At 30.4% G+C, this 27,172-nt stretch overlaps 2 protein-coding genes across 13 annotated transcripts in view; one reads left to right on the plus strand and one right to left on the minus strand.

Annotated features, from left to right (window-relative positions):
* The window catches only part of LOC139486317 (transforming growth factor-beta-induced protein ig-h3-like), a 39,573-nt gene extending 34,733 nt beyond the window's left edge, over positions 1–4,840 (plus strand). For both annotated transcript variants that reach the window (XM_071271172.1, XM_071271173.1), the window contains 4 exons: positions 708–877; positions 1,179–1,315; positions 2,634–2,787; positions 3,308–4,840. In XM_071271172.1, the coding sequence (XP_071127273.1) occupies positions 708–877; positions 1,179–1,315; positions 2,634–2,787; positions 3,308–3,565 (719 nt within the window). In that variant the 3' untranslated portion in view covers positions 3,566–4,840. The remainder of the gene's footprint in view (positions 1–707; positions 878–1,178; positions 1,316–2,633; positions 2,788–3,307) is intronic.
* Positions 4,841–5,513: 673 nt separating this feature from the next.
* The window catches only part of LOC139486319 (F-BAR and double SH3 domains protein 2-like), a 57,350-nt gene continuing 35,691 nt past the window's right edge, over positions 5,514–27,172 (minus strand). For 2 of the 11 annotated variants that reach the window (XR_011655542.1, XR_011655543.1), the window contains 10 exons: positions 24,843–24,894; positions 22,637–22,749; positions 21,998–22,162; positions 21,252–21,588; positions 19,902–20,098; positions 18,755–18,851; positions 17,491–17,606; positions 15,113–15,152; positions 12,540–12,580; positions 5,514–10,075 (listed from right to left, as the gene is read on the minus strand). Coding sequence is in view for 9 of the 11 variants with exons in the window: in XM_071271175.1 (XP_071127276.1) it covers positions 9,947–10,075; positions 12,540–12,580; positions 18,755–18,851; positions 19,902–20,098; positions 21,252–21,588; positions 21,998–22,162; positions 22,637–22,749; positions 24,843–24,894 (1,131 nt within the window). In the remaining 2 variants the exon portion in view is untranslated. The remainder of the gene's footprint in view (positions 10,076–12,539; positions 12,581–15,112; positions 15,153–17,490; positions 17,607–18,754; positions 18,852–19,901; positions 20,099–21,251; positions 21,589–21,997; positions 22,163–22,636; positions 22,750–24,842; positions 24,895–27,172) is intronic. The other 9 variants (XM_071271181.1, XM_071271180.1, XM_071271175.1 and 6 more) reach the window with 6 other exon arrangements.

Consider the following 27,172-nt stretch of genomic DNA (forward strand, 5'->3'; position numbering starts at 1 on the left):
CAAAATAAGTTTGCATTGGTTTGTTATGAGTAAAGTCTACAATCAATAATTGAAGACAGAGTGACGGTGAGTGTGGGCAGCAGTAAATTGAGTAAAATGATTTTTTTCTTACTAAAATCAATCTAATCGGAAGTTAAATTATAAATATTATATGTTTATGTTATGGAGTAATTAATTAAGTTATGTATCAATTGAGAAAACTAACTGTTGAAATAAGGGACAGTAATAATCATTCTTACATATTACTTCTAAATGGGAATTTAAGATGCATATCTTCTGAAAAAAATTGTGACTGAATCACAAATTGCACATCTTACTGCAAAACCTAGACACTAGCTCCTCACTTATTGTAAATTCAGAAATTATTGTGATGTTTTTATTATAGCGAAAAATGTGACAGGGGTATAATCGCAATAATTAAAACTTGAAATTAGAAATTTTGTTATGATTCAAACAGGATTTTCTCAATATCTCCAAAATTAGAATTGCATTTTAGTTAAAATGACAAAATTGCAAAAATAAATGCCCGCAATAATTTCTGAATTTACAGTAAATGATTATTTATATTCAATTTTACCTCACACCAAAAAAAAAGAATCAAAAATCTTAAATTTCAATTCATTTGGAATTTCCAACAATTAAAAACAATATCTTTCTTGAAATACTGTCATTCATTGACTGACAACAGTTTTGTAAATTTTGTCCAGCATTACCACCAGAATATATGGCATCATTACGAGAACAGCCAGGGATAGTGGAACAGATGATAGATTATCATACTGTTCTTGGTAGCTTCACTACAGATAAACTGAGAGGGAACCAGTTACTGGACACTGAACTGAAACCTACTAAACTTAAAGTCAGTGTATTTATAAATGTAAGTATTGATCAGTAAGGAACTATTTAGTTGTTCTGTGTGTATTAGAATACATAAACCAGAATGTTTGATATTTTATTTCAGAATCGTTTCAGGTAAAAATAAATGCTTGCATTTTAAAACAGATACTAGGAAACTGACCAAAAATATTTTTGTGAAAGTCAATGATTTAATATTTAAAAAAAAAATGTTTTAATAGGTTTTCTTTATATATTGTTATGTCGATGTCTCATGTATATGTGAATAATTCGTTGTTTTAATTTCCTGAATGTATTGCTAAATTTCTCCTCTTCATTTTCAGGGTTTAACTATAGATGATGCCCATTTAGTTATACCAGATATAGAGAGCAGTAATGGAGTTCTACATGTTATAGACAAAGTTCTTGTGCCTCCTGGTTTAAATATGATAGAGCTTCTTAATGTGGATGAGGAATTAAGGTAAGGCTCTAGAGTTGTCATAGACAAAATTCTAGTTCCCCCTGGTTTAAATATGCTAGAGCTCCTAAATGTGGACCAAGAGCTTAGGTAAGGCTCTAGAGTTGCCATAAACATATTTCTAGTTCCCCCTGGTTTAAATTTGCTCTAGCTCCTAAATTTGGACCAAGAGCTTAGGTAAGGCTCTAGAGCTGTCATATACAAAATTCTAGTTTTTCCTTGTTTAAATTTGCTAGAGCTCCTAAATGTTGACCAAGTGCTTAGGTAAGGCTCTAGAGTTGTCATAGACAAAATTCTAGTTTCCCCTGATTTAAATTTGCTAGAGCTCCTAAATGTTGACCAAGTGCTTAGGTAAGGCTCTAGAGTTGTCATAGACAAAATTCTAGTTCCCCCTGATTTAAATTTGCTAGAGCTCCTAAATGTGGACCAAGAGCTTAGGTAAGGCTCTAGAGTTGCCATAAACATATTTCTAGTTCCCCCTGGTTTAAATTTGCTCTAGCTCCTAAATTTGGACCAAGAGCTTAGGTAAGGCTCTAGAGCTGTCATATACAAAATTCTAATTACTCCTTGTTTAAATTTGCTAGAGCTTCTTAATGTGAACCAGAAGATTAGGTAAAGCTCTAGAGCTGTCAAAGACAAAATTCTAGTTACTCCTGGTGTAAATATGCTAGAAATTCTTATCATTGTTGAAGGCCATATGGTGACCTATAGTTGTTAATGTCTGTGTCAGTTTGGTCTCTTGTGGACAGTTGTCTCATTGGCAATCATACCACATCTTCTTTTTATAAAACTTCTTATTATGCAGATCAGGAACTGAGCTGTGAGAATGACAATTCATTACAAGGCTCAGTTAAAATGGACCCATCTGGTTTTATTCATTAGTTCAATAAAAATATAATACCTGTATTTGTTAAAAGTTTTTGTACACATACCTGTATAATAAAATTTGACAAAGAGAAGATTGTTGGTTGAAAAGTTTTAGTGTTTTGTATATTATTGAAGAAATCACAGATGTCCATTGCCATTGATGAAATGTACATGGTCTTAACCTTTAAAAATCATCAATGACCTAATGAATAGCACTGGGAAATGTTGTCTTTTGGTTTCATGGTTCTTAAAAAAACAATCAAATTAATGCATATTTGCGTATCACGCTCTGTGTAGTGTTTTAAGAAAAATATCTCTGCATGCAAAAAATAGATAACAAGCCATCACCATTAGAAAAAAGCCTTTTAGCCATTTATTGTAAAACTCATGCAGTTTACTTTGTTTTTACTATTACCATGAAGGTATATAATAAATATATTCATTTTATATTCAGTATGTTTAAAGATTATGTGAAGAAAGCCGGACTGACAGAGAAGTTTACAGGAGGAGAACAGATTACAGTGTTTGCTCCATCAAATGAAGCATTTAAAAAAATGAGTGATTATCAAAAGAAATTCTTCTTAGAATCTGAAAGCGGCATCAAAATGGTAATTATGTGTTTTTACTGCAGATAACAAATTCTACATCTGAACCTTTTCACTGGGTTTATTTGTAGTTCTTTTCTTGTTTTTCAGTCCAACCTTCCTTAAAGATAAAATTAACATGAGGAAAGTTTTCCATGTTTTATTGTAATCACACATTCAGCAACTATTTCCACTCACGAAAATACCAATTAACAGTAAAAAACATTAATTTTTATGTTGTCAAATTTGACATTTTTATTATTTATATTTGGAGTTCCACTAGAAATACACCAACATGCATTTTTTCTATTTATAAAAATTCAAACCATTAAGTTATCTTTCGAAGATGACCAATTGTTGAAAACTTTTGCAGATATTTTACGAAAATTGATACAAAAGAATTCAACCAATTTTAGACAAATTCATTTCGACTTTAAACACTCACAATTTCAGCCTTTTCATGCAAATCTTTATTTTTAATTTTATAGCATAATGATTTTGGTAGATGACTTCCTATGATGCCTAGTAAAATTTCTATTTTCAGCTACTTGAACGACACATGGTAAATGGAGTAGTGGTTTCTATAGGCATGTCAAAAGACGCCATCTTTACTATTCCTTCTATCCAATCAGATAGTCTTAATTTGACCTTTGACTCTGACGAAACAACCCTACGCATCAACAAATTATCAAAAGGAGTAACTTTAGATATGTTAGCTACGAATGGTATATTGATTAAAATTGACCGAGTGCTAGTCTGTGAAAGTTGTAAACAGGTCGATATTAAAAAAGAATTATTGTAAATTGTTTTATTGTAATTGTTCTAATTTGCTCATAATTTCTACTGTAGGAATTGACTATGATTCTTTGGACCAAACACAGATAATGTAATAATTCAAATATAGGTAATATGCAGATGCTACAATATTTTTGTTTGTGTGTCCACACATAAATGTCCATTCACTACAATGGTTTATGGACAGTGGAACACAATTTTTTAAGGAAAAATAATTGATTGTTGGTACAAAATGTATTAAACACCAATTTACCACATTTGGTTTATATCACAGCAGTCAGAAGAGGTCAAATATTAAGTGTTATACAAAATAACACCTCACTGTGTCTTTCAAAACATTACACTAGTTGATTGATTGATTTAAAGTGTTAAATGCCTCTATCAGCTCTGTTGCCTATTTCATGGCAGTCATTTTTTTCTTGGTGGACGATGTCACAGTGCCTGGAGAGAACCATTAAATGTTTTCAGGAAAACTGACTATTCTAGTCAATTAAGATTGGAGTCAAAGGTATCTGCTATTTCCATTGTTTAAATCATAACCTAAAAGTGGACAGACTAGTGATACAGTAAGTGTTCTTCTTGGCTTTTGAGGCCAAAAAAACATCTAAACAACACTTGTCCCAATCAAGAAATAGTGTGATCTCAGGTGCTCAAGAGGGTTAACAGATCCTGCTACACATCTGGAACTAAGTTATGCTAAGAATGTTTCATATTTGAACATTTTTCTTTCATCTCAAGAAAAACATTGCATTAAAATTTTGAAGCTTATATATATATATATATAAAGGTGCAAATGTAATACAATACACACGATAAAAGGTCCATATAAACATGTTCCCATAATGTACATACTGTTGAGGCACTCTACCATGACATATTGTATTCTTTTGTAAATTATTTGCAGTATAATTTCCTGTGGCAGCTATGTATATATTTCATCTGATTAGACCCAGAATTTCTCATTTGACATACAATAAATTGCAGGGGAAAATGCAAAACTTTTTTTTCAGGCTGTGTATAGATTTAAATTGATAAAATGTATAACCAGATTTTCTTTAGGCCTTGTAAATGTCCTAATATTTTTCATAGGACAATCATGTAAACAGAGGCAAGAGAGAATTTAAATTATGTGTAGATTTTAAGTTTTGAATGTTGGTAATGTTGCTTTGTTTATAGGTTATTGTACATTGCTAATGTTACAAATGTTAGATTTGTATACCACATGATGAAAGTGTTATGAAAGTGCAATAATATGTCAGAAATAAATACTTTTTTTACTTTTGATAGTGTTCATTCATTTATTGATGGCTGCATTTTACCTGCACTTGAAATTGGTAGAGTTTCAATTATTTATGATAATATGAAATACAAATAGAACAACTGATAATCATAGTTGACCTTAGATTATTCTAGCAAATTTTTTAGGTCATCTGTCATATAATGTATAGCTCTTCATGTGTTTAGGTCACACACTCTGGCTTTCAAAGAAAGGTTGGATTGTTCCTGATGAAAGTTTATGTAGGAAAGTGCTTTGAACACACGGAAATTAAGTCTTTTTTCATTTACAACAAGAATGTGTCCCAAGTACACGGATGCCCCACTCGCACTTTCATTTTCTATGTTCAGTGGACCGTGAAATTGGGGTTAAAACTTTAATTTGGAATTAAAATTAGAAAGATCATATCATAGGGAACATGTGTACTAAGTGTCAAGTTGATTAGACTTCAACTTTTTAAAAACTACCTTGACCAAAAACTTTAACCTGAAGCGAACAGACGCACGGACGAACGGAGGCACAGACCAGAAAACATAATGCCCCTCTACTATCGTAGGTGGGGCATAAAAATTACTTGCCCAATCTTACTTTAGAATTATTCTTGGATGAGATAATGAGTTTTCAATGGTATTTTTACACCTCGTGTATTTAGTCAGCAGTCATAATGAAAAGACAACAATTCATAGTGACATTTAATAAACAAAGTTGTCTAAAAACAACAACGATAACAATACACAACTGTTGATATAATTTCCTGTCTTATTAGCATATTAACTAAAATATAATAATAACCATTAGCATAATACAAGTGATTGTGGGCAGATGCAGTTTTATGATTTTGAAAAAGGGGAGGGGGTGGGGGGGTACCAAACCCAAGCAACCTCAGGAGTAGTGCATGTAAATGTAAAAAGTGTATGCATTAACCATATATGTAGCTTGTATTAAATCTGTCTAATGTGATTTGGTAAGTGGCTGTAGGATCATATCATTAATTAAAATAACCTCTCAAATGGGAAAGAGCAATATTTACCCTGGAACACCACCAAAAAAAGTCTTTATACAGAAATGTTTCAAGGTCAATATAAAAGGCAGCCAGGTATTAAACTTTTAGTTTAAATGAACTTTTCCGATAATAGATGGTTAACATTATTTTTCAATTACAAGAAGTTCTGAAGATACCCATTATAAATACTTATTAATTCGGATCTTTCAAAGCAAAATGCAGACACAAAAGCACATTTTCAAAATGAAGAAAAAATACTATTCAATCACTAACATGAAATTTCTTCCTCGTTTTTTGCGTCCATTTTTATAATGCTTTTCATAATATTAATGCCAATTAAAAGTAATTCAATTTTAAACCTAATGTGGTCCTAAACTATATAGTGAAATACTTTAAAAACACCAACCCCAATAAAGAGTGGTCTTGGAACATGCACCAAAGGTTTTAATGCATCAAAATCATTGTCATTTATTTCATTTTAACTAATTCTCGCTTTATTAAATATTAATTCACCCTGTTTGCGAAATTCTCTTCAAAATGAATAATGAGTTACTATGTTTGTTGTACTATACACATGAATAAAATGTTTGATTAAACATAAACAATGCCTATATCTGGAATGATCTGTGATAAAAATATGACACAATCTACAAATGTAATCAGCTCTAACATTTCAATTATTATACAGTGTGTAAGGTCTAAGACTTTTATTAAAAATTTCAACATTTACTCTACAATAAGTTAATTTTTTCTAGGATTTCTTATTTAAAATTGTCTTTTAGACATACTCCCCATTTCTATTCTCAATTTTCTTGTCATTTCATTTACTAATTTGTACATAACGATTCAAACTGGAGATTCATTCATCAATAGATCAGCAATCATTACAATTTCTAAGCCAATCAGATTTCAAAAATTCAAAGTTATTGACCAATCAGATCTTTTGATATTGAAAAAAGCTGATCAGATCATTTTGATTCAATAATTCCAGCAACCAGTCAGCAAATTAGATCTAAATAAATCAAATATTTCAGGTCAAAATCTAAATTTTTTTAGAACTCTTGAAGTTGGCTCTGATAATGGCTTTCAACTGTTCCACTTCTAACAGTAAACAAAAGCATTTTCTTTGAGGAAATACACATTATTAATGATTTAAAGTGAATTTCGCTGAGGTTCTTGCCCTTTTACTGTCTGATTATGAAAGAAAAGGGCCCTTTACTAGGATATCAACATCAAATAGGACCCAGTGAAAACAGACTTTTTCATAACACACAATGGAATGTGGCGGTTCCTTCCTGATATATCACAATATGTAGGTTGCTTAACGTCCAGTTGCAAATATTACATGCATGTTCAGGACAAAAACTCTCTCATTTCTAGACCATTACACAAACTGTAAAGTCATAAATTATCTGTCTACACAATGATCACAGTAAACTAGCCATAACAAAAACATATCTCTATACTGCCCGTCTATAATATACAATATCACTTCTCTAAAAACAATTAACTCTATACTGCCCATCTATAATACACAATATCACATCACGAAATAATACTTTGATTAATAAGTACACTGTTGAGCTATTTGTACAGGAAAAAAAGAGGAGGACACATAATTTGAGAACAGTTTTAGATTTATTTATTTTCTTGGGTTTCGAGTTTTCATGGCTTTGAGCAACAATTGTATTTTATGGAATTTGATTTGTGGATTTGCAAAATTTTGCTCACAAGCCTTTTGAGAATTTGTATTTCCATGAACCTGTAAATTTGTGGTTCACCTTAACCAACGAAATCCCCAAATAATGACATCCCAAGAATGATAATTTATGCACATTATTAGAAATCAAATTTAATTTAAAAATTCAATCCATATGAATCATTTAAAAAATAAATCATTTTAGAAACACCAAATTTCCCACATCAATAGGGGAGCAAAGATTTTAAAAATAAGAAAAATACTTGATTGGATTTGATTTATATATTCTGTTCAAACCTTTCACTATTTTAAATGATTTTGATAATTCCAATTTCAAAACACATAAAAATAATTCCATATTTTATGCATGAAAATTGTTAAACAAATTCAGAAATAAAATTTGTCATGCATCTTGTAATACATACTGGGCACAACTTGCAATCAGAAACTTGTGTCTAAATTAGCATGGCACAATTGGATTTTAAAAACATAATCGTAACAAATTTTGCACACAGCACAAAAACAACATATACATGTATATCACTGGTTTTAAGTTGACAAATTTTAAAACTCATCTCTTTTAAAGAGATCTTTGCCTACAGACAACATGAGTTATCTCCCATTCTTTGCCAACATAAAATGTGAGTTATCTCCCCTTAATTGTCAAATGAAAAATGCCCGATTAATACATAGGCTGAGGAATATTCAATATTTACAAAACAGATATATAAACCAACAATTCTATACATTGCATATTTAGATTCTGGTGACTTTTAGTGTGATATAATTTGCATAATGAAATTTTTTTTTTTAAACACATCATGTAAAGGATTTCAGAAACTGCACTTTGTAGGTATTTTTCTTTACTATATTAATGTTGTTGTTTTTTTTAAATTGAGTAGTTATTTTTTTTTCTTCTTTATCTTATACCAGAAAAAGTTTTAAAAAATTTCATAAATACTCCAGACATTAAAACTGGTATTAAAGCACTATATTAATACAGTGTAATTTGATATATTTCTACTTCATTTATACATTATATAAATGGTGCATATATATATATATGTAATAAGTGTTTGTTATTATGCATTGTAAGAATCCATATATAATTTATAAAATTACATTCAAATTGTCAGTTAATGATTTTTAATCGCCCTTTCAAATATTCCCCATTTTTTTCACAAAGATTTTTTAATGCACATGGATTTTATACATCATCTCAGACAGCAAAACAATTTGTGTAAAAGTTGGACGTGCCTAATGTGCATTAACATCCTGATAATCTTCTAAAGATTTTAAGCAGATTCTTAAATTTGCAGATCCATACACATAAAAGCACTTAAATATGACTAGAAAAATAGAAATAAAAACATCAGATCTTTTTTTTTTCAATATCAGCTGTTTATGTAATTTGAAGTTTCTAAGTTCAGACTAAATTAAAATAAAAGTAACATTTCATATTTAGATGAACTGTCAATTTTTCATTGTCAAATTAGTTATAAATTAATCATATCACTACTTAAAGAAAATTTTCAACCATTTTTTATCACTACAAAATGTAATTGCATTATAAAAATCCACTATATTCGACTACCATTTTTTCCTGAATGAGATGTTAAATATCCTAAATTTTACTCCAAACTGGTTTAACCATAAAACTGAACTATGTTATGTTCAAGCATATGGTGTGCTAAGGGTTTCAACTCTTTTAAAAAAAAAAACCCAAATAATCAAAGATATTCAGACTTTTTTCCTAAGTTCTCAAAGGAGAGAAAATCATGTTCATCTTGTAATTGTTTTGAAGCAACAGCTCATTTTACAAAAGGGCCCAGTTTCATATCTGACAAACTTTATCATATGCTAGATTGTCTATAAACAATATCAAATATTTTTGTTAAAAATCCAATACACAATTGTCATGCTATAAGTATGTCATATATCTTGACAACAAAGATGTGATTCAATTCAGTATTTATAATATTGACCTTTTCAACAGGTCACTGAATAATTAGAACATTCAAGTACAAATGTTATAAAAACCACATGATAATAGCACTAAATTTGCATAACTACGATATAATGCACAGTTAGTTTTAACCCTGATCACAACTGCAGTGGATATTCCTATGTAAAGTAGATGGATCTGTCCTTGACCTCACGGAGGTCATCATAACACTAGCATATAACCTTTTCCTTGGAATTAACAAGAGTTATTTCCCTTTTGTATACTTGGTCCTGGCTTTTATAACCAAGGTCAGCATAAAACTATTACAGTTGAACCTGACCTCATACAAAAGATTCTTCACCTTGTAAAGGTCAGTATAGAACAATTATAGTTGATCCCAACCTCATACAAAAGATTCTTCCACTGGTAAAGGTCAGTATAAAACAATTACAGTTGGTCACGACCTCATACAACAGATTCTTCTCCATCTTCATCAAAATCATAATCATAATAATCACAGTCATCATAACTATTATATCCACTGTAGTGTTGTTGATTCAGGGAGGCTGAGGTAAATCGGACCTTTTTTAAAATCTGAAATATAGATCATCAATTATACAGAATATTTCTTTAACAATTGGCAGTAATTTATAACTTACATAAATGTGATGATACAGATTAATACCTGACCTTTGTTAGTCTTGTATGATTTTTAATTTTACTGTCTTGTGTATATTTTGGAGTTTAGTATGACATTTTTTATCACTGAACTAGTACACATTTTTGTTTAGGGGCCAGCTGAAGCACACCTCTGGGTGCGGGAGTTTCTCATTGCATTTGAGACCTATTGGTGGCCTTTGGCTGCTGTCTGCCCTTTCGTCAGGTTGTTGTCTCTTTGATACATTCTCCATAATGCATTTCCATTCTCAATTTTTTGGCAAATGTTACTTACTTTTTTAAAAATTTTATGAACATGTATGTATATATATATATATATACAACACAACAAGCAACAAAAATCTGTTTTTAAAGGGTCATGTATTTTGTAAAATATTATAAACAGATATGTAATGACTAAATCAAAAATCAAAATTGTGATCTAGCTAAAAAATATTTAATTCTAAAATTAGACACACTAATTTCTAAAAACTACAATAAAATAAATCCTAGTGTATAAAGTACAACATTGATGTTCAGTTTTACCTAGTGTTCATCATCACACTGCTAGCATGAAAAAACATGTATACTTTTATACTTCACAAATTAGTCTCATTGGTTGATGTAAAAATTACCAATACAAAAAGTAGAACAGAGTGTTGTCAGATCATATGACGTCAAGGTTACATGACAAAATTATGTCTATGAGCTGATACACAATTTTGTTTTAGCCAATTAAAAGATGTTTTGTGTCCAAAATTAATGGTTACATTAATAAGTTTAAAAAATTAATCTACTTTTTCTTAATTTTTGCCTAATTTTCATAATATTTCAATATGCACAGAAACCTTTCTGGTTGCAGAATAAGATACATAATATTTGACTACATAATTCTTTAAGATTAGTTTGTGGAGAAATATATCATTACAATTTCACATTAAAATTTTTTATCCTTTCACAATCTTTCTACTTTTAAATAATTTCTAAATGTAACAGCGATGCACTGTGTTTACTAAGTAACTAATAAACAGCTGTGCCATGAGCACATGATACGCCTAACGTCTTGTGTGGAAGTTATATTCAATAATCATCAATAGTTTCTGAGAAAGTTTTAAGCAATAACCATATATTGTTTTTGAGACACGGCAGGACATCTGAAACACCCACCCCCTCCACCTGTTTTTTTTTACAAAAAACTAAATATCACTAAAATAAAATTTTGAATCAAAACCAAAATGTAAACAGATCTTTAGATTAATATAACAAAGAAGTGTGTAAAGTTTTAAGCAATAATCATAAATTGTTTTTGAGATACAGTGCGACATGTAAAAAAAACCTCCCCTTTTTTACAAAATACTCAATAACTCAAAAATGAAATTTTGAATCATCACCAAAAAGTATATAGATCTTAGATATAACAAAGAAGTGTGTAAAGTTTTAAGCAATAATCATAAATCGTTTTTGAGATACGGCACGACATGTAAAAAAAACCTCCCCCTTTTTCACAAAATACTCAACAACTCAAAAATGAAATTTTGAATCATTACCAAAAAGTATATAGATCTTTAGATTAATATAACAAAGAAGTGTGTAAAGTTTTAAGCAATAATCATAAATCATTTTTGAGATATGGTGCGACATGTAAAAAACCCCTCCTTCTTTTTTACAAAATACTCAATAACTCAAAAATGAAATTTTGAATCATCACCAAAAAGTATACAGATATTAAGATTAACATAATTGAGAAGTGTGTAAAGTTTTAAGCAATAATCAAGAATCGTTTTTGAGATACAGTGCGACATGTAAAAAAAACACACCCCTGTTTTAGTTACAAAGTGTCGTAACTCAATAAGTTTTAATCTTATTTTCACCAAAAAGTATACAGATCATTTGATCATCATAAGAAACAACTGTATTAAGTTTTATGAAATTTTGATAAGTCGTTCTCAAGTTACTTTGCAACATGTTTAAGCAGGACAGACAGACGGACACTGGACATTTGTATACCATAATAGGTCCCGTCAAAATTTTGACGGGCGTATAAAAATGGCTATGGTGGTATAAATTACTCAGAATTAACCGAAAATCACCAAATAATGAAAATCAACTAAAAACTTATAAGAAAAAATCTTGAAATGTGAGTACACGACTACAAAAAGCTAGTATTCAAGATCTAATGGCACATCTTTAAAAAAAAAAGTACAAATACACTGCAAACTCTATTTGTTTTAATATCAATACCCCTTGTTACTATCTTCGCTTTTTTCTTAATTTAAATCGAGGAAATAATTAATATATATTTGTTCATTTATTTTGTGTTTAGGTAGTTATTTTTTTACAATGTTATCTCTATGGCAACACATGTATGAAGAAATATATCTCCAAGACAACCAACACTAACCTGTTCATTTCTTTGACTACCTATATCATCTACAGTGTCACCTAGAAAACAAAGATTTATACATTTTGATTTCATTCTGATAAAGAAACATGTGAATTTGTAAGATCTAGACTCAGAAGAAAAATCTTCATTCTGATAAAGAAACATGTGAATTTGTAAGATCTAAGAGTCAGAAGAAAAATCTCAAATATACTGATCTTGTTCATATCTCAATTTAAAATGTTAAATTACTCTAGGAAGAAAGACATGGATGCATAATATATAATTAGAAAGTGCAAAACTCAATAGTTTTAAAATAAATAAAACAAATGCAATAACATTCCAAAATTAAAATCAAAACATGAAGGCATATTTTGTAAATTAAACAAAATTAACAGGCTATTATTTGAACTTGGAATTATTTTTAATTATGGAATTCGCATAATTTCTTGTGTTTAATTTTTTTTATAAATTCCATGTTTATTTTGTATTATGATCTTTTGAGGGCTTAATAACACTTTCCATACAATGTATTTTGGTTAGATAGTGTTGTGCGCGGCACAGTACATTCTATTGAAAATATACTATTTTCTTTGTAATAGAAAGTGTTGTGTGCAGCACAGAACATTTCAGTACAGAATAAACATGGGATTTATTAAAAATTTCAATAACAAGAAATCAAGCAAATTCCATAGTTAAAAATAATTCCAACTTCAAATAATAGACTGTTAAATGATGCATGTATACATTGAAGCTTTATCATGCACTAGTTTTCAATCATTAAAGAATACAAATACTTAAGAAAAGAAAAAATCATACAAAAATGTATATATAATAAATGATCAAATGCTACTCTAACTTTGGAAACAAAAGAATAGAAAATGGGAAATATACTAAAATCTAAGGGAATTGGAATCACTAGCTTATCGTTAGTTGTCGGCCATTACTTGACATCACAAAAGTTCCCATAAAATTTTGAAGTCATAATAGAAAACATCTGACGCCACAATGGAAAATTAATTGTTGTATGAAGTCAAAAGTTCAAGCAGAACAGATTTCTAAATAGCGACAAGGTGTATTGGTTACTTTGACATTTTTTGGTTCTTGCTGTTCTGTTCAAGCGAGTGCCTGTTGATTAAGACTTTGTAATAAAAATTATGACACGAATATTTCATATGACATTTATAAACAATTATAGATTATCTACATTTTTTTTTTAAAATGAGAATGATTTTCAGCTATAATCTCTTTGACAAAAGGGTGCCCTGAGATGAGATCTAGTACAGAAGCATCCTGAAGTTTGATAAACCATTGATAATCTGTTTATTATGGGTTCCTCCAATGTCATTGTTGAAGGCTCATAATGTCATACATTTTCTTACAACTCGACTGAGAGTAACCCTTATCCCTTCAGTAGCTATAACAAATTATCACCAAAAACAAATCAAAGCAAAACTTGTGAAAATAGAGTTTAGTGTTTATTATAGTATGAAATGTGTACCATAAACAGGTGCAAATTATCAGCAATAGTGTCAGTTAGTACATTAATTTGGCATATAAGAAAGTGTTGGTGTATCATAATATTATATGTGCATCAGCTATTTGCTATATTAGTACTGTGCAAGATTGAAAATATTGTTTCTGTACTATGTCTTAACTCTGACATGAACCCAGAGCCTCTGGTCATAAAACTTCACCTAGCTGGTACTCAAAGAGTACAAAATTTGAGCTCCAAATTTCAAAATACCAAATCCAGTATTTCGATTGGGGTTGATCCAAAGTATGGTAATTGTGCTTACATTCTTATGACCACAAGGCTAGGTTAAATCTCTGTGCTAAAAGCATATGTATTTATTTAGTAAATAGCTCTGCTATACAAAGTTCTTGGTTAGTAAGTTTAATCTGATTAAAGAAAGTCAGTACACACACACTCTAAACATTCAACTTTGTATTTGATGTTTGATAAATAAGAAAAATAACAGTCGGAGTAGGAATTCAAAATGGGTAAACTGTTTAAAGTTTATAAACAGGTAATTATACTTTTTCTGTACAAATAAGTCTTTAATATACTTAAAAATCTAATATATATTAGTGAATCACTCCAGCAAGTGATATTTTGATATCATGACTTACAATAATCTTATAATCTTTGTATCATGTATATATATTCCATTCTCAAACATAGATTCAATAATTTATTTCTAGCAAAATTGTGGCTGGTTTTTGTTTAGAAGAGGATAAACAGCATCTGTACAATGAAAACTTAAGTATTTCAAAATCTTATTCAGGGTTGTTAACGTTTTAAAATATATTCTGACACAAGGATTTCAAACAAACAAAAAAAGAAAAGTTATATATTAACAGAGATGATAAAAAGGTCTACATTTTTTTAAACAAAATTAACCACAGGTCCATGACCTTTTAACCGTAACAAAAGTTTTTAACCTCAGATCATAACAAGTATGTGTTGTGACTAATTATAATCAGATTAATACAGTTGTATTTAGTACGAGCGTGTGTTTATTCCACAGCAGAGTTGTATTTAGTACGAGCGTATGTTTATTCCACAGCAGACCAAAGAGTGTGTGACCAACCTCTTTGAAGCGTTGAAACAATATCTGCGAGCATATTTTCCTGTGTACAAAAATAAATAATATTGTCTATTGTTAAACAGCTATGTACATGCGAATGAACAAATCCATATGTACTAAAAAATTAAAAAATATTGATTTAAGTTGCCTATAATGTTACCACCTTTTCTACAAATCCTTTTTTAAAACATGAACTAAGTTTGAGTCCAATTATTTGACTGCAGTCATATTCAAAAACAGAAATAAAACTACCTGAGTAAAAGCCATTTTCTTTAAACTGGAATATTCTAAAAGAATATAAGAATTTTAGAAGTCAATTGGTTAAGGGAAATAACTCTTAAAATCATCAGTACGTTTGTGTCAGCCATTTTCATAAATATGTTCTAAGCTTCTTGGATACATAGATTATTTCCAATCTGTTTCAGGTAAATGCTTAAATTTCATTGACAAAACTTGACTTTTACAAATGCATAACTGATTTAAAGAGTTATATCTCCCTGAACCAAGATCTACCCTCTTAAATCTCAAGTGCCTATTCAGAATTATGTTCATCATGTTCATACTGATCATCTTTTTACAAAGAGACTGCACAAAATATACTTAGTTAAGGGTGGTACCTAACACTACAGGGAGATAACTCTGTAAAATCAGAAGAACGTTTTAATGCATCATGTTGTTAAGAGAATATTAAGCTTCTCAATGATCAAAATAAGTTTTTGTCAAACTGCTATATAACCAGTGTAATTTGTTTGATTAAACGGTTGGTTCATTTGTTTTTTAAACTTTTATATTTTTGTCAAAAGTTCAAAGTAAATACTTTGTCAAAATTTTAAGAAAATTAATCGAGCCAAATTAATTTTAGTTCAGGTGTTAGGTACCACCTTAAATATAAAAATAATATGATGTGGTATGATTGCTAATGAGACAACTCTTCACCAGAGAAATAATTTCAATTCCTGATTTATTTATACCCATAAAACACATAAAAATTATATTAAATCTACAGAGCCACTTAAATGGTTCTTCTTATATTGCAATCCAATTAGTATAAAACGTTTCCTGTATTGTACATTGAAACAATTCTATGAATTTAATATTTCTATGTTATGTATTCATGCTTAAATACATTAAATCATGCCTCATTCAACATAGACCATAAAAAACAGACAGAACTATGGCATTCCATATATATAAATTCTATATAAACTATTGCACTTTCTCCGAACTGTATTTCCGTAAAATATGAATTCACCGGCTAAAACAAGAATTTAAGCAAGTTGTTGCCTTTACTAATTTATCTGTTCCTTTAAATGCAAATTACAAGTGACAATGTATGTACTTTCAATTTAAGTAACAGAGATGTTTTCATTTTGATTCAATTATTAACTATGCTTTTTTAGATATCTTTAGACAGGAATTTTGAGTCCTTCCTATAAAAATAAATAAACTTTACTAAATGCATCCTAATTCTAATCTGATTCCACAATTATCCCCAACTAATTAATAAATTGTAATTAAAATATGTGTTTAAAATACAATAACATACACTAGTAAATATATTTTGAACTAAACAATTTTGATTTGAATCAATAATCATTATTTTCTAAAATTAAGTAATCTAGGGACATAACTGAGCATCAAATAGAAATCAACCTTATGTAAATAAACTCATCATAGATACCAGGAGTAAATTTAGAATATACGCCAGATGCGCGATTCGTCTACAAAAGACTCATCAGTGACGCTTCAATCCAAAAAAGTTAAAAAGGCCAAATAAAGTACGAAGTTGACGTATACATTAACATGTATCAGACTTGATTTTGGAACATTCAAATACCAAAATAAAAGTTGAAATTAGGTGTTTATTGCTTAGAGATTTTATCAACCATGCTTAAAGTTGATCTCCAACCGACGCAACTCTTGATAATCAGTAAATTCTTATTCTGGTTGACATAAAAGCTTAAAAATCATAAAAATTTAGCATTGATAAATTAGCTGTTACTGATTACTTCTACCAGACAAGGACAGCTCCTTAATTCAGTAATGTTAAGACAAATGACTTGCGGTAAATGAAAATCTGTTAAGCGTATTTCTAAATGTTAAAAGATTGATAACGATTTGCAAGATAATAGACATAAAAATTCTGAACTGGCTGGATGTTTGTCATACTCAAATACTTACAAGTTACATGAAACAGAGATATAGATATCATTGTTTAATCTTTTTCTGTGAATTTTATTTTTTTAAGAACAAATGTTATACTGTGTCTACATCAAAATGGCTGTTTCAGTTAACAATATATTTACTAGTGGTTTGTGATAACATGTATGTAAGCTGCTAGCGTTTAGAAACGTGTTAGTCTCGTGTATGAAGTTTTATACCTATTACACAGCTGATTCATAAGAATCAGCATTAATTGTGCCGGAGTGTGATCTACGATGATTTGAATGGGGTTTACGGTGATGATGAGAAGAACTCCTATGTGTTCTGGCTGAAACTAAATACCACATTACTAAATTAAAACAATAGGAACAGAAATTTGGGAATAAAATAAATAGAGCAGACACACAAAATTGTTTACTGGTAATGATTTAATTTTATGCTGAAAGGTTTGGGGTCATAGCAGGTATCACAAATGTTGCAGGCAAAACAATAAAAAAGTATAAAAATAATAAACTTAAAAGAAAGGAATTTGCTGATACAGAGGTAAGACACTTATTTTGTCAACTGGATTGAGAAAAATAAAAATAAAATGATTTATAAACGTTTGTTATGGACTAGCTGATTTCATGGATTTTGAGTAAAAAAACACATCTATTAACTACTCAATTAAAACCTAGACATTATAATTTAATATGCACAATGACCCTAGTTTGCATAAAAAAAATAAACCTTACAAAGATTTTGTCTTAAGGTGGTACCCAACACTTTTACTAAAATTAATTTGGCTCGTTATTTTCATGAAATTTTGTCAAAGTATTTACTTTAAAACAAAAATATAAACAATTCAAAAATTTTGAACAAACCCTTCTGTCAGAAAAATTACACTGGTTATATAGCAATTTGACAAACACCAATTTTGATCATTGAGAAGCTTAATATTCCTTTTACAACACAACGTAATTAAAACATTTAGCTGACTTTACACAGTTATCTCCCTGTAGTGTTAGGTACCACCTTAAAACATGTAAAGGAAGAAATACAAGTTTAATTTTCAAATTATTGATGAACCATTTTAGTGATACTTCATTATAGGATAAACTAACATTGATAATGCAGTTCATTTTCTTATACATAGTACAATTAGGATTTCAATAATTTGGCTTCTGGGAGCAATATTTCATTTACAGTATCAACACCCTTACAATAAATATAAATTACTTCCCTTTAAAATGAAAGTTACTGAACTTGAAGACAGGAAATATATAAGTTTATATGTATTTAGAAATATAAAAATAAATGTAAAAATTTAAATTAAAACTAAAATTGTTCAACTTAATTTTGTATGATAAAAAATATAATACAAATTTGAATGTAGATATAGACATTGTTTATTTGTATTTTCATGGCTATTCAGCTTTATACAAATTTTTGAACTGAACTTGGAACTCTGAACCTTTGAGCATTGATTAACTCTGTCCTCACCTTGTTTATATGATGGTGATAATGGTGATGGAGCAATCTCCTCAGCTGGTGTGGCCGGTGTTATGGTGACAGGAGGGGGAGATAACTGTGGAGGAACCTGTTTTAATGACAATGTATATATATATGTAATTCTTTTTTAAAATGATGTGTGCAAATAAAAAGTCTTTTAAGGATGCAAATACATTCTCACTTCTGGTGTTTGTTTTGCAGAGAGATGTTCAGTATTTCAGAATTTGCCAATTCAAATTATTGGTTTAATGGCTTTAATGTAATCTTTCTTACCAACCATTAAATTGATCTCCCAATGCCTTATAGATCTGCTTCTACAAGATGAGTTTCCAGGGGCGGATCCAGCCATTTTAAAAAGGGGGGGTTCCCAACCCAGAGTAAAGGGGGGGGGTTCCAGCTATATGCTCCCATTCAAATGCATTGATCGGGCAAAAAAAAGGGGGGGTTCCAACCCCCGGAACCCCCCCTCTGGATCCGCGCCTGGTTTCTTATAAATAGTCAAGTCAAGTCAAAGAGTGAATGTAAAAAATCCTGCAATAATGTAACAGTTTTCTAAAGGTTTATATACGTTCTATGTTCAAAGACGTTCTAGAAAATTTCAGCATGCTCTTTTAAAGCAGATTTAGTCAATTACAATTCTGTAAACATGCAAGAAAACAGGCGTATTCAAGACAATCAAATTATAAATAGCAGTCATTGATCAAGAGCTAATATGTTATTAGAGTATTTGCATGCTACAAATATGAACATTTAAATATTTCTGAGTTTTCTGTTTTAAATTAATCCTTGATTTGTCGAGCAACAATTAAAAAAAAATTGCATTTTTTTCATACATCCTACAAGTAACTGAAATTTGTCTTCTAAAAAATGACCCCAAAAAACCATTAGGTATTTATGTGAATGATTATAAACTAAAGAAAATGTGTACATATAATATTATTTACATCTTACAATACACAGTATATTTTTTTGTAATTTCACAACAGTGGAAAAACTAACAAACCCTTAAAAATGTATTCAGAATTAAATTCTCCATCTTTTTTGGAGAAATAACTATTGCAAGTCAATCATAAAATTAGTAGGTGATAAAGTATATATAATTTGTTCTTATCAAAGTGATATCTCAAATTTACTATACCTTCAAACCCGAGTGTAGTACCTCCACTACCAGTGACGGGAAAACACCAACTTTCCCATTTATTTCTCCTTCCCAGTAGCCATCGTCCACACCGTTATCATCTTTACGTAGAACTTTTATCAACATTCCCTCATTGAATGATAATTCCTCGTCAGATAAACCTGAATAGTCATACAAAGCTCTGGCCCAAATTCCATCTGTACAAAAAAATAGAATGATTAATTTTAAGATTATGTTCAATGATAATTTTACCCAGTGTTTAACACTGTAACCATAGTGACCAAAACATTTGTGCTCTTTTTTAATTCCTTTTTTGAAATTCTATTGTTTATTTTTTATTTTTATATATTTATGTTCATGGATTCCAGTTCCTATAGGATTGAAAAAACTTGCATATAATTTGACATTTGATTTCAGTTTTGTTAAACGTCAGCATGTATTGCTATAGAGCATTAAAGGTGGTACCCAACACTTTCACTAAAATTAATTTGGCTCATATAATTTTCATCAATTTTTGAAAAAGTATTTACCCTTTGACAAAAATATAAAAATTTCAAAATATTTGAACCAACCAATTTATCAGAAAAATTACACTGGTTATATAGCAGTTTGACAAACTCTAATTTTGATCAGTGAAAGGCTTAATATTCCCTTAACAATACAACATAATTAAAACGTTTAGCTGATTTTACAGAGTTATCTCCCTGTAGTGTTAGGTACCACCTTAATAAGTGGAACATTTAAATTTGTGGTTACCTTGTACCAATACTATTGAGGAAAATTGGTATTCAAATTCAACAGGCCCATTGTCTATAAAATACTTCTTACCAATTAAAACAGCTAAGATATTAAAACATCAATTTATGTTTAATGTTAAGAAAAACGAAAAATATTAATGGACCTAAATTCTTTATTCAAATTTAGATTGTGAAAAGTAAGTACTACACACTTTAAAATTATGAGTTATCTCCCTTTGGTCAAAACATTAATCCTCTTTACAGATATTTAATTTTGGTATATATAATATTTTCCTCTGTGCCAAATAGTGCTGATGAACATACAACATATTAACAGATTACAGTTCTATTTTTTAGAGAAACACTTGCTTATTCTGTGTTTTCACCATTTACTTCTATCAAAATCAAATTTTGTATTTCATCCAGAAATTAATTCTATTATCAAACAAATATTAAAAAGTCCACCTTACCATTATAATACCCAACTTAAAACACATGGATAATTTTCCATTACAGTAGGGCTAATTACCTCCCTTGTAATTTTATCACATCAAATTAAAGCAAGAGTTATTACCTCCCCTGCAAATAATATAAGGAAGGACAAAGAGCATACCTGACAGATCTGGATTATCTACTGGCATTGTATTGGTTGTCATCTGTACCTCCATGTCACTAGAGGAATATGATGTCACTTCCTGTCTCATGGGATCTATTGACGAGGTCGGTGACACTACCTCAGTATGAGGAGGTGATGTTGCCTGAAAGTCTGACTGAGTCACAGGATGAAATTCAATATTTTCATTGTCTCCAAACATTTCAACATAATTCTCTGGAATGTAACCTTCACGACCTTCATGATTACGACCTTTGACCCAGCCATCACCTTCACCACTACTGATTATTTCTAATTGTTCATTTTCCACCATGTCAAGTTCGTCTCCATTACTGGCCTGCAAAAATGGAATTAGGCAAATACATCACTGCAAATAATTTTGTTTTGTCAAAGATAACTTCTCTTATTTAAAGGGGCCATTTGAAGCCTGCCTCTGTGTGTGGGATTTTCTCCCAGTGTAGAAGAGATATTGGGGGCTTGGACTGTCTTCTGCTTTGTTGTTCCTTTTGACACATTCCCCATTTCCATACATTAATATAATGTTAAATCATAACTTGCTTCAATGTTGGGGCACTTTACAACTGGCAATACCGCTCACCTATATTGAAACACATTCTTGCCTTCAGAATCTTTTTTTTTTTGTGCTTTTAGATTACTTTTTTATTCACTGACAAGTAAAGGTCACAAAACTTACTATCAGTTTCTTGTGACTTTAAAGTACTGTTATTAACTATAAATAAAAATACCTGAAAATCATAAATAGCTCTACATCTCTTTGGCACTGGGTATGCATGCTCAGAACTTCCATGTGAGAGGTAGCTATCATCATATTTTGTAGCTTCAAATGTGTCATCAATGAAGTCATCATCGTCATCATACTTTGTATAGGTTTGTTCAATTTCATTGCTCATCTAAAAAGAAAAGAACACAGATATGATAAAATTATTGTAATATTTAGGTACCAGTATTTTACAGTACTTAATTTGTACTTGAATTTTAAGGACTACAGATTTTTTGATGCACGGTTACATTTTTAGCATTTTGAACATCTGTCTTTTTCAAATCTCATAAAGTTATGTTGTTCAAACATGGAATACTGTGGTCAGTGTTGGTATTATTATTGTACCAATATTTTTAGTACAAATCAAATATGGGAAAAGACAAGTACCAATATGACAATAATTCTAAAGTAAAGAAATTTCCAGTACTACAAATTTTAAGTACAGAAATAGTACCTATGCAAAAGTAGCTGTGTAGTGGGTATTCAATTTAAGGGACTTGCCAAAGTCTGCATACAAGCCTAAAGGAATTTTGCATTTTAGTGAAACTTTAATATTCAGTGTGCACCTAACAATTGACCCACTCTTCCTGTCACTAGAACTAACCTTTCCCGTACTATCACTCCTCACAGACACTTGACTAGAACTTCTGGACATGGCATCTTCTTCTACCCGCAGACTTTCAGCCTGAGCACTGGCTAACCATTCATCTACATTTACTGTAAAGAAATCAATTAAAATATACAATATTTACAATTTATCTAAAGGTTTGACTGTTTCAGAAAAAGGAGAAGGTTTGGTACCATTAAAATGTTTAATCCTGCTGCAATTGTTTGCACCTGTGCTAAGTCAGGAATCTGCTGTTCAGTTATTGTAGTTGTGGTCTGTTTATGTGGTTCTTAAGTGTTTTTCGTTTTTTATAGATAAGACCATTGGTTTTCCCATTTGAATGATTTTACATCAGTAATTTTTGGGGCCCTTTATAGCTTGCTGTTTGGTGTGAGCCTAGGCTTCGTGTTGAAGGCTGTACCTTGAACTATGATTGTTTACTTTTACAATAGTGACTTGGATGGAGAATTGTCTCATTTGCACTCAAACAACATCTTCCTATATCTAATTATACATGTAACTAGGAACAGATCATATGCATTGGTCTTTTTTCGTTCAAAATTGTGACAATATTTTATGTAAAATGAGCTCTATTTAACATATTCAGATCATATATCAGTGTTCTCCCCAGAAATTTTGGATAGCATCACATTTTGCGTAAAAAAATACAAAACTAAATATCTAGTACACAAAATTAACTATTTTTATATTATATCAAGTAAAGATAAAGTAGCAAAAGTAGCAAAAAAAAATCTATTTAAAAACTTTTTTTTATCATGTATATGAATTAAATTCATTGTTTCATGGCACTCAATGAATTAGTCCCAGTTGTTTCTTATCTTTACATCAAAATGATATGTATGGTATATTTTTTCTGTCTACTGTCCATCTGTTGTTATTATCGTGAAAATGCGGATTTTTGACATATCTGGCCTGGTTCCGATCCGCAGTTTACACAAAAATGTGCAATGGCGGCCGTAGAAAAATTTACGAAAATGAGTCTGAGAATAAACATTGTTTGACAAAAGATTGTGCATGAATAAGACGCTTTTAATGCATTAAATGGATTAAACATAAACTTAAGCCAATTATGATAACTTTTTAAAGAAGTATTAAACTTAGTTTAGCTCTAAACCAAAATTCTCGCACTCGTATTACCGGAAGAGAAAGAAAGTAATTTTTGGAGAGATGCACAAATAAACGACCTTTTTAAAAAAAAATAAAAAACGTTTCAATCTTTGAAAGTTCGTAATACAAAACGTAGATTTCGAATTGTTTTGTGATTGCATTTTTCCATGTCGAAATTGGTGATTGCAGACATGTGGTATTAGTCATGTCACAAGTGTCAGCTTGGGATATTCGCATCCAAACAGTAATCACCCTGAGGGCAATTAACACCTAGCTATTTAATCTCTTAATTGCTTTTAGTGTCCGACTTAAAGGGATTACAATTAAAGGTGATATAATTTTTATGATGATAATCGATAATAGATGAAAGTTCAAAATTGAGGACAAGTAAAATAGCATCTTCAAAATAATTATAGCGTCGCGGGAATAATTATAGCGTCGCGGGAATTATTATAGCATCACGGTGAAAAAAAACGGCCTGGGGAGAATATATAGAGAGCTTGACATATTGTATAGACACCTGTGGATTATATAAGATTCTAATGTAACATTCATTTTGATTGAATAACGTCACTTTTTTACATGGCATCATTTGATAATTGATGCTATGGGACGTACGCACAAGTGCAGACGGCATATGACAGATTTTAGTTACATGTTTTAACATCGTTTTCTTTCTGTTTCATTAGAATGGAGATAACAATATTGTATTTTAAGCTCTAACGGCATCAATTGGGGATTTGATGATCGCAAATACCTGTTTACTGTCTCCACTAACGTGTTGCCAGTAAACTTAATTTGTGACCATCAAATCCAACATTGATGCCATCGGGGCATAAATACAATACAGTTATCTCCTAAATTTCACCCTCAAGATGTCTTTTTGCTATTTCTGTAGTTGGATTAAAATCATTATGTTGATTATTCCGGATCTCCTTTCCTTCATACTGAATATAACATTCCAAAACAATTATATGCTGTGGCATTTGGTCTAACATTTTTATTCATTTTTTCACCAGTATAAATTTTTTAACAAAGAACTAATTTATAAGATTTATTCATATCTCAAACTAACCTCCAGAATCTCTGAGCATTTCTATCCTGGCCTCAGCCTTATCTTTGGCAGTCTACAATGGAAGAAAGGAAGATTATTACATTTAAACAAAAAGGAGAAAGCCATCAAGTATAAATCTGGTTAACAAAATTTACAGTTTGTTCTTTCGTTCCTAAATTGTTCTGTTGCACCACTGTCCAAGGTTAGGGGTGGTGGTGGGGGTAGGTGGGGGGTTTGATATCAACAAACATGTTTAAAACAGACATTTCTTTCTGTATGTGCATGTTCTAAGTTAGGTCTCAGACTGTAATCCAGAGGCTGAAATTTTTTGCTGATTATCATATTTGTTTTTAAATCTATTGTATTGGACATGAATTGTATAAAGTTGTTAGTTTTCTTATTTGAATTGTTTGACATTTGTCATTTCTAGGTCTTTGAGGGAAGTGTTTTGCTCATTGTTGAAGGCCATATGGTACCGTATAGTTGCTAACCATTTGGCCTCTGATGGAGAGTTGTTTCATTACCACATCACCTAGTTTTAAATTAACTTTTAACAACTCATTTAATATTTATCAGCCTAAAGACTCAAGTCATTAATCTTGTGAACTTGTCAATGTTATTTTTAATTTCCCCTCTATTTACATAATTATAAATTTATTTCACACAGTTTTAGTATATTTCATTGAAAAGTAGGGATATAATAAGATTCATATATGGCCGCTGAAATTGCAAAATAGATTACTATGGATTCATTTATTTTCATTGGTATTTATTTTTTGCGTGGATTTAGGAAATATTGTATTTCTTGTTGATGTTTTTACTAAAGTCCTCATATAATCCTATAGAAAATTTGTACTTCGTTGAATATTTAAATTCGTGGTTAACCTTTTACTTGGAAATCCATAAGAATTGATATCCTATGGATATTAATGAAACCACAGTATAAAGAATCAAGCATTCCATAATAAAAATACATGTAAATGACAAATGAACATGTAATTTGTAAATTTAGAAAGATCACTTGTGGTGTCAGAATTACATCATAAACATGTCCAAATTGAGGCATTTGTCTTAAAATGGTTACTTCTTACTTCACGTCAGAATTACATCATAAACATGTCCAAATTGAGGTATTTGTCTTAAAATTGTGACTTCTTACTTCACACATAGTTCTTGGACAAAATAAATATGCGCCCTTTGAAATTGAAAATCAAAAAGTTTTGATTCATATATACTTTTTTATTGCTATACATGTATTATTGAAAGCAAAATCTTTAATTATATTTAAAAAAATATATGCTTTGAGTCACAACATGAAGCTTCATGTCAAACACAGCAAATGAGTTCAACAGGGCTTCATATTGTGTCTAGCAGCTGATATTATACAAAATGAATATGCAGACATCCTGATAATCGACTTATCATTGTTATTGTTTATCTAATTTATACATGTTTCTTGTTTCTCGTTTTTTATATAGATTAGACCGTTGGTTTTTCCCGTTTGAATGATTTTACACTAGTAATTTTGGGGCCCTTTATAGCTTGTTGTTCGTTGTGACTGACATATAGATCATAAAATAATTCAATACACCAAAAATAGTTGACCTATTGCATATAGTATTAGAAAAAAAGACCAAAACTCAAAAACTTAACATTAACCACTGAACCATGAATATGAGGTCAAGGTCAGATGACACCTGCCAGCTAGACATGCACACCTTACAATCGTTCCATACACCAAATATATTAGACCTATTGCATACAATATAAGAAAATAGACCAAAAACACAAAAACTTGGCTATAACCACTCAACCATGAAAATGAGGTCAAGGTCACATGACACCTGCCAGCTAGACATGCACATCTTACAATCGTTCCATACACCAAATATAGTATACCTATTGCATACAGTATAAGAAAAACAGACCAAACCACAAACACTTAGCTATAACCACTCAACCATGAAAATTAGGTAATGGTCAGATGACACCTACAAGTTGGACGACGTACACCTTACAGTGCTTCCATACACCGAATATACTAGACCTATTGCTTATAGTATCTGAGATATGGACTTGACCACCAAAACTTAACCTTGATCACTGATCCATGATATGAAGTCGAGGTCAAGCGAAAACTGTCTGGTGGGCATGAGGAGCTTGTAAGGTACGCACATACCAAATATAGTTATCCTATTGCTTATAATAAGAGAGAATTTAACATTAGAAAAAATCTGAACTTTTTTTTTCAAGTAGTCACTGAACCATGAAAATGAGGTCAAGGACATTGGACATGTGACTGATGGAAACTTCGTAGCATGAGGCATCTATATACAAAGTATGAAGCATCC

Source organism: Mytilus edulis, chromosome 8, assembly GCF_963676685.1.
Source record: "Mytilus edulis chromosome 8, xbMytEdul2.2, whole genome shotgun sequence".
Classification (NCBI taxonomy): Eukaryota; Metazoa; Mollusca; class Bivalvia; order Mytilida; family Mytilidae; genus Mytilus; species Mytilus edulis.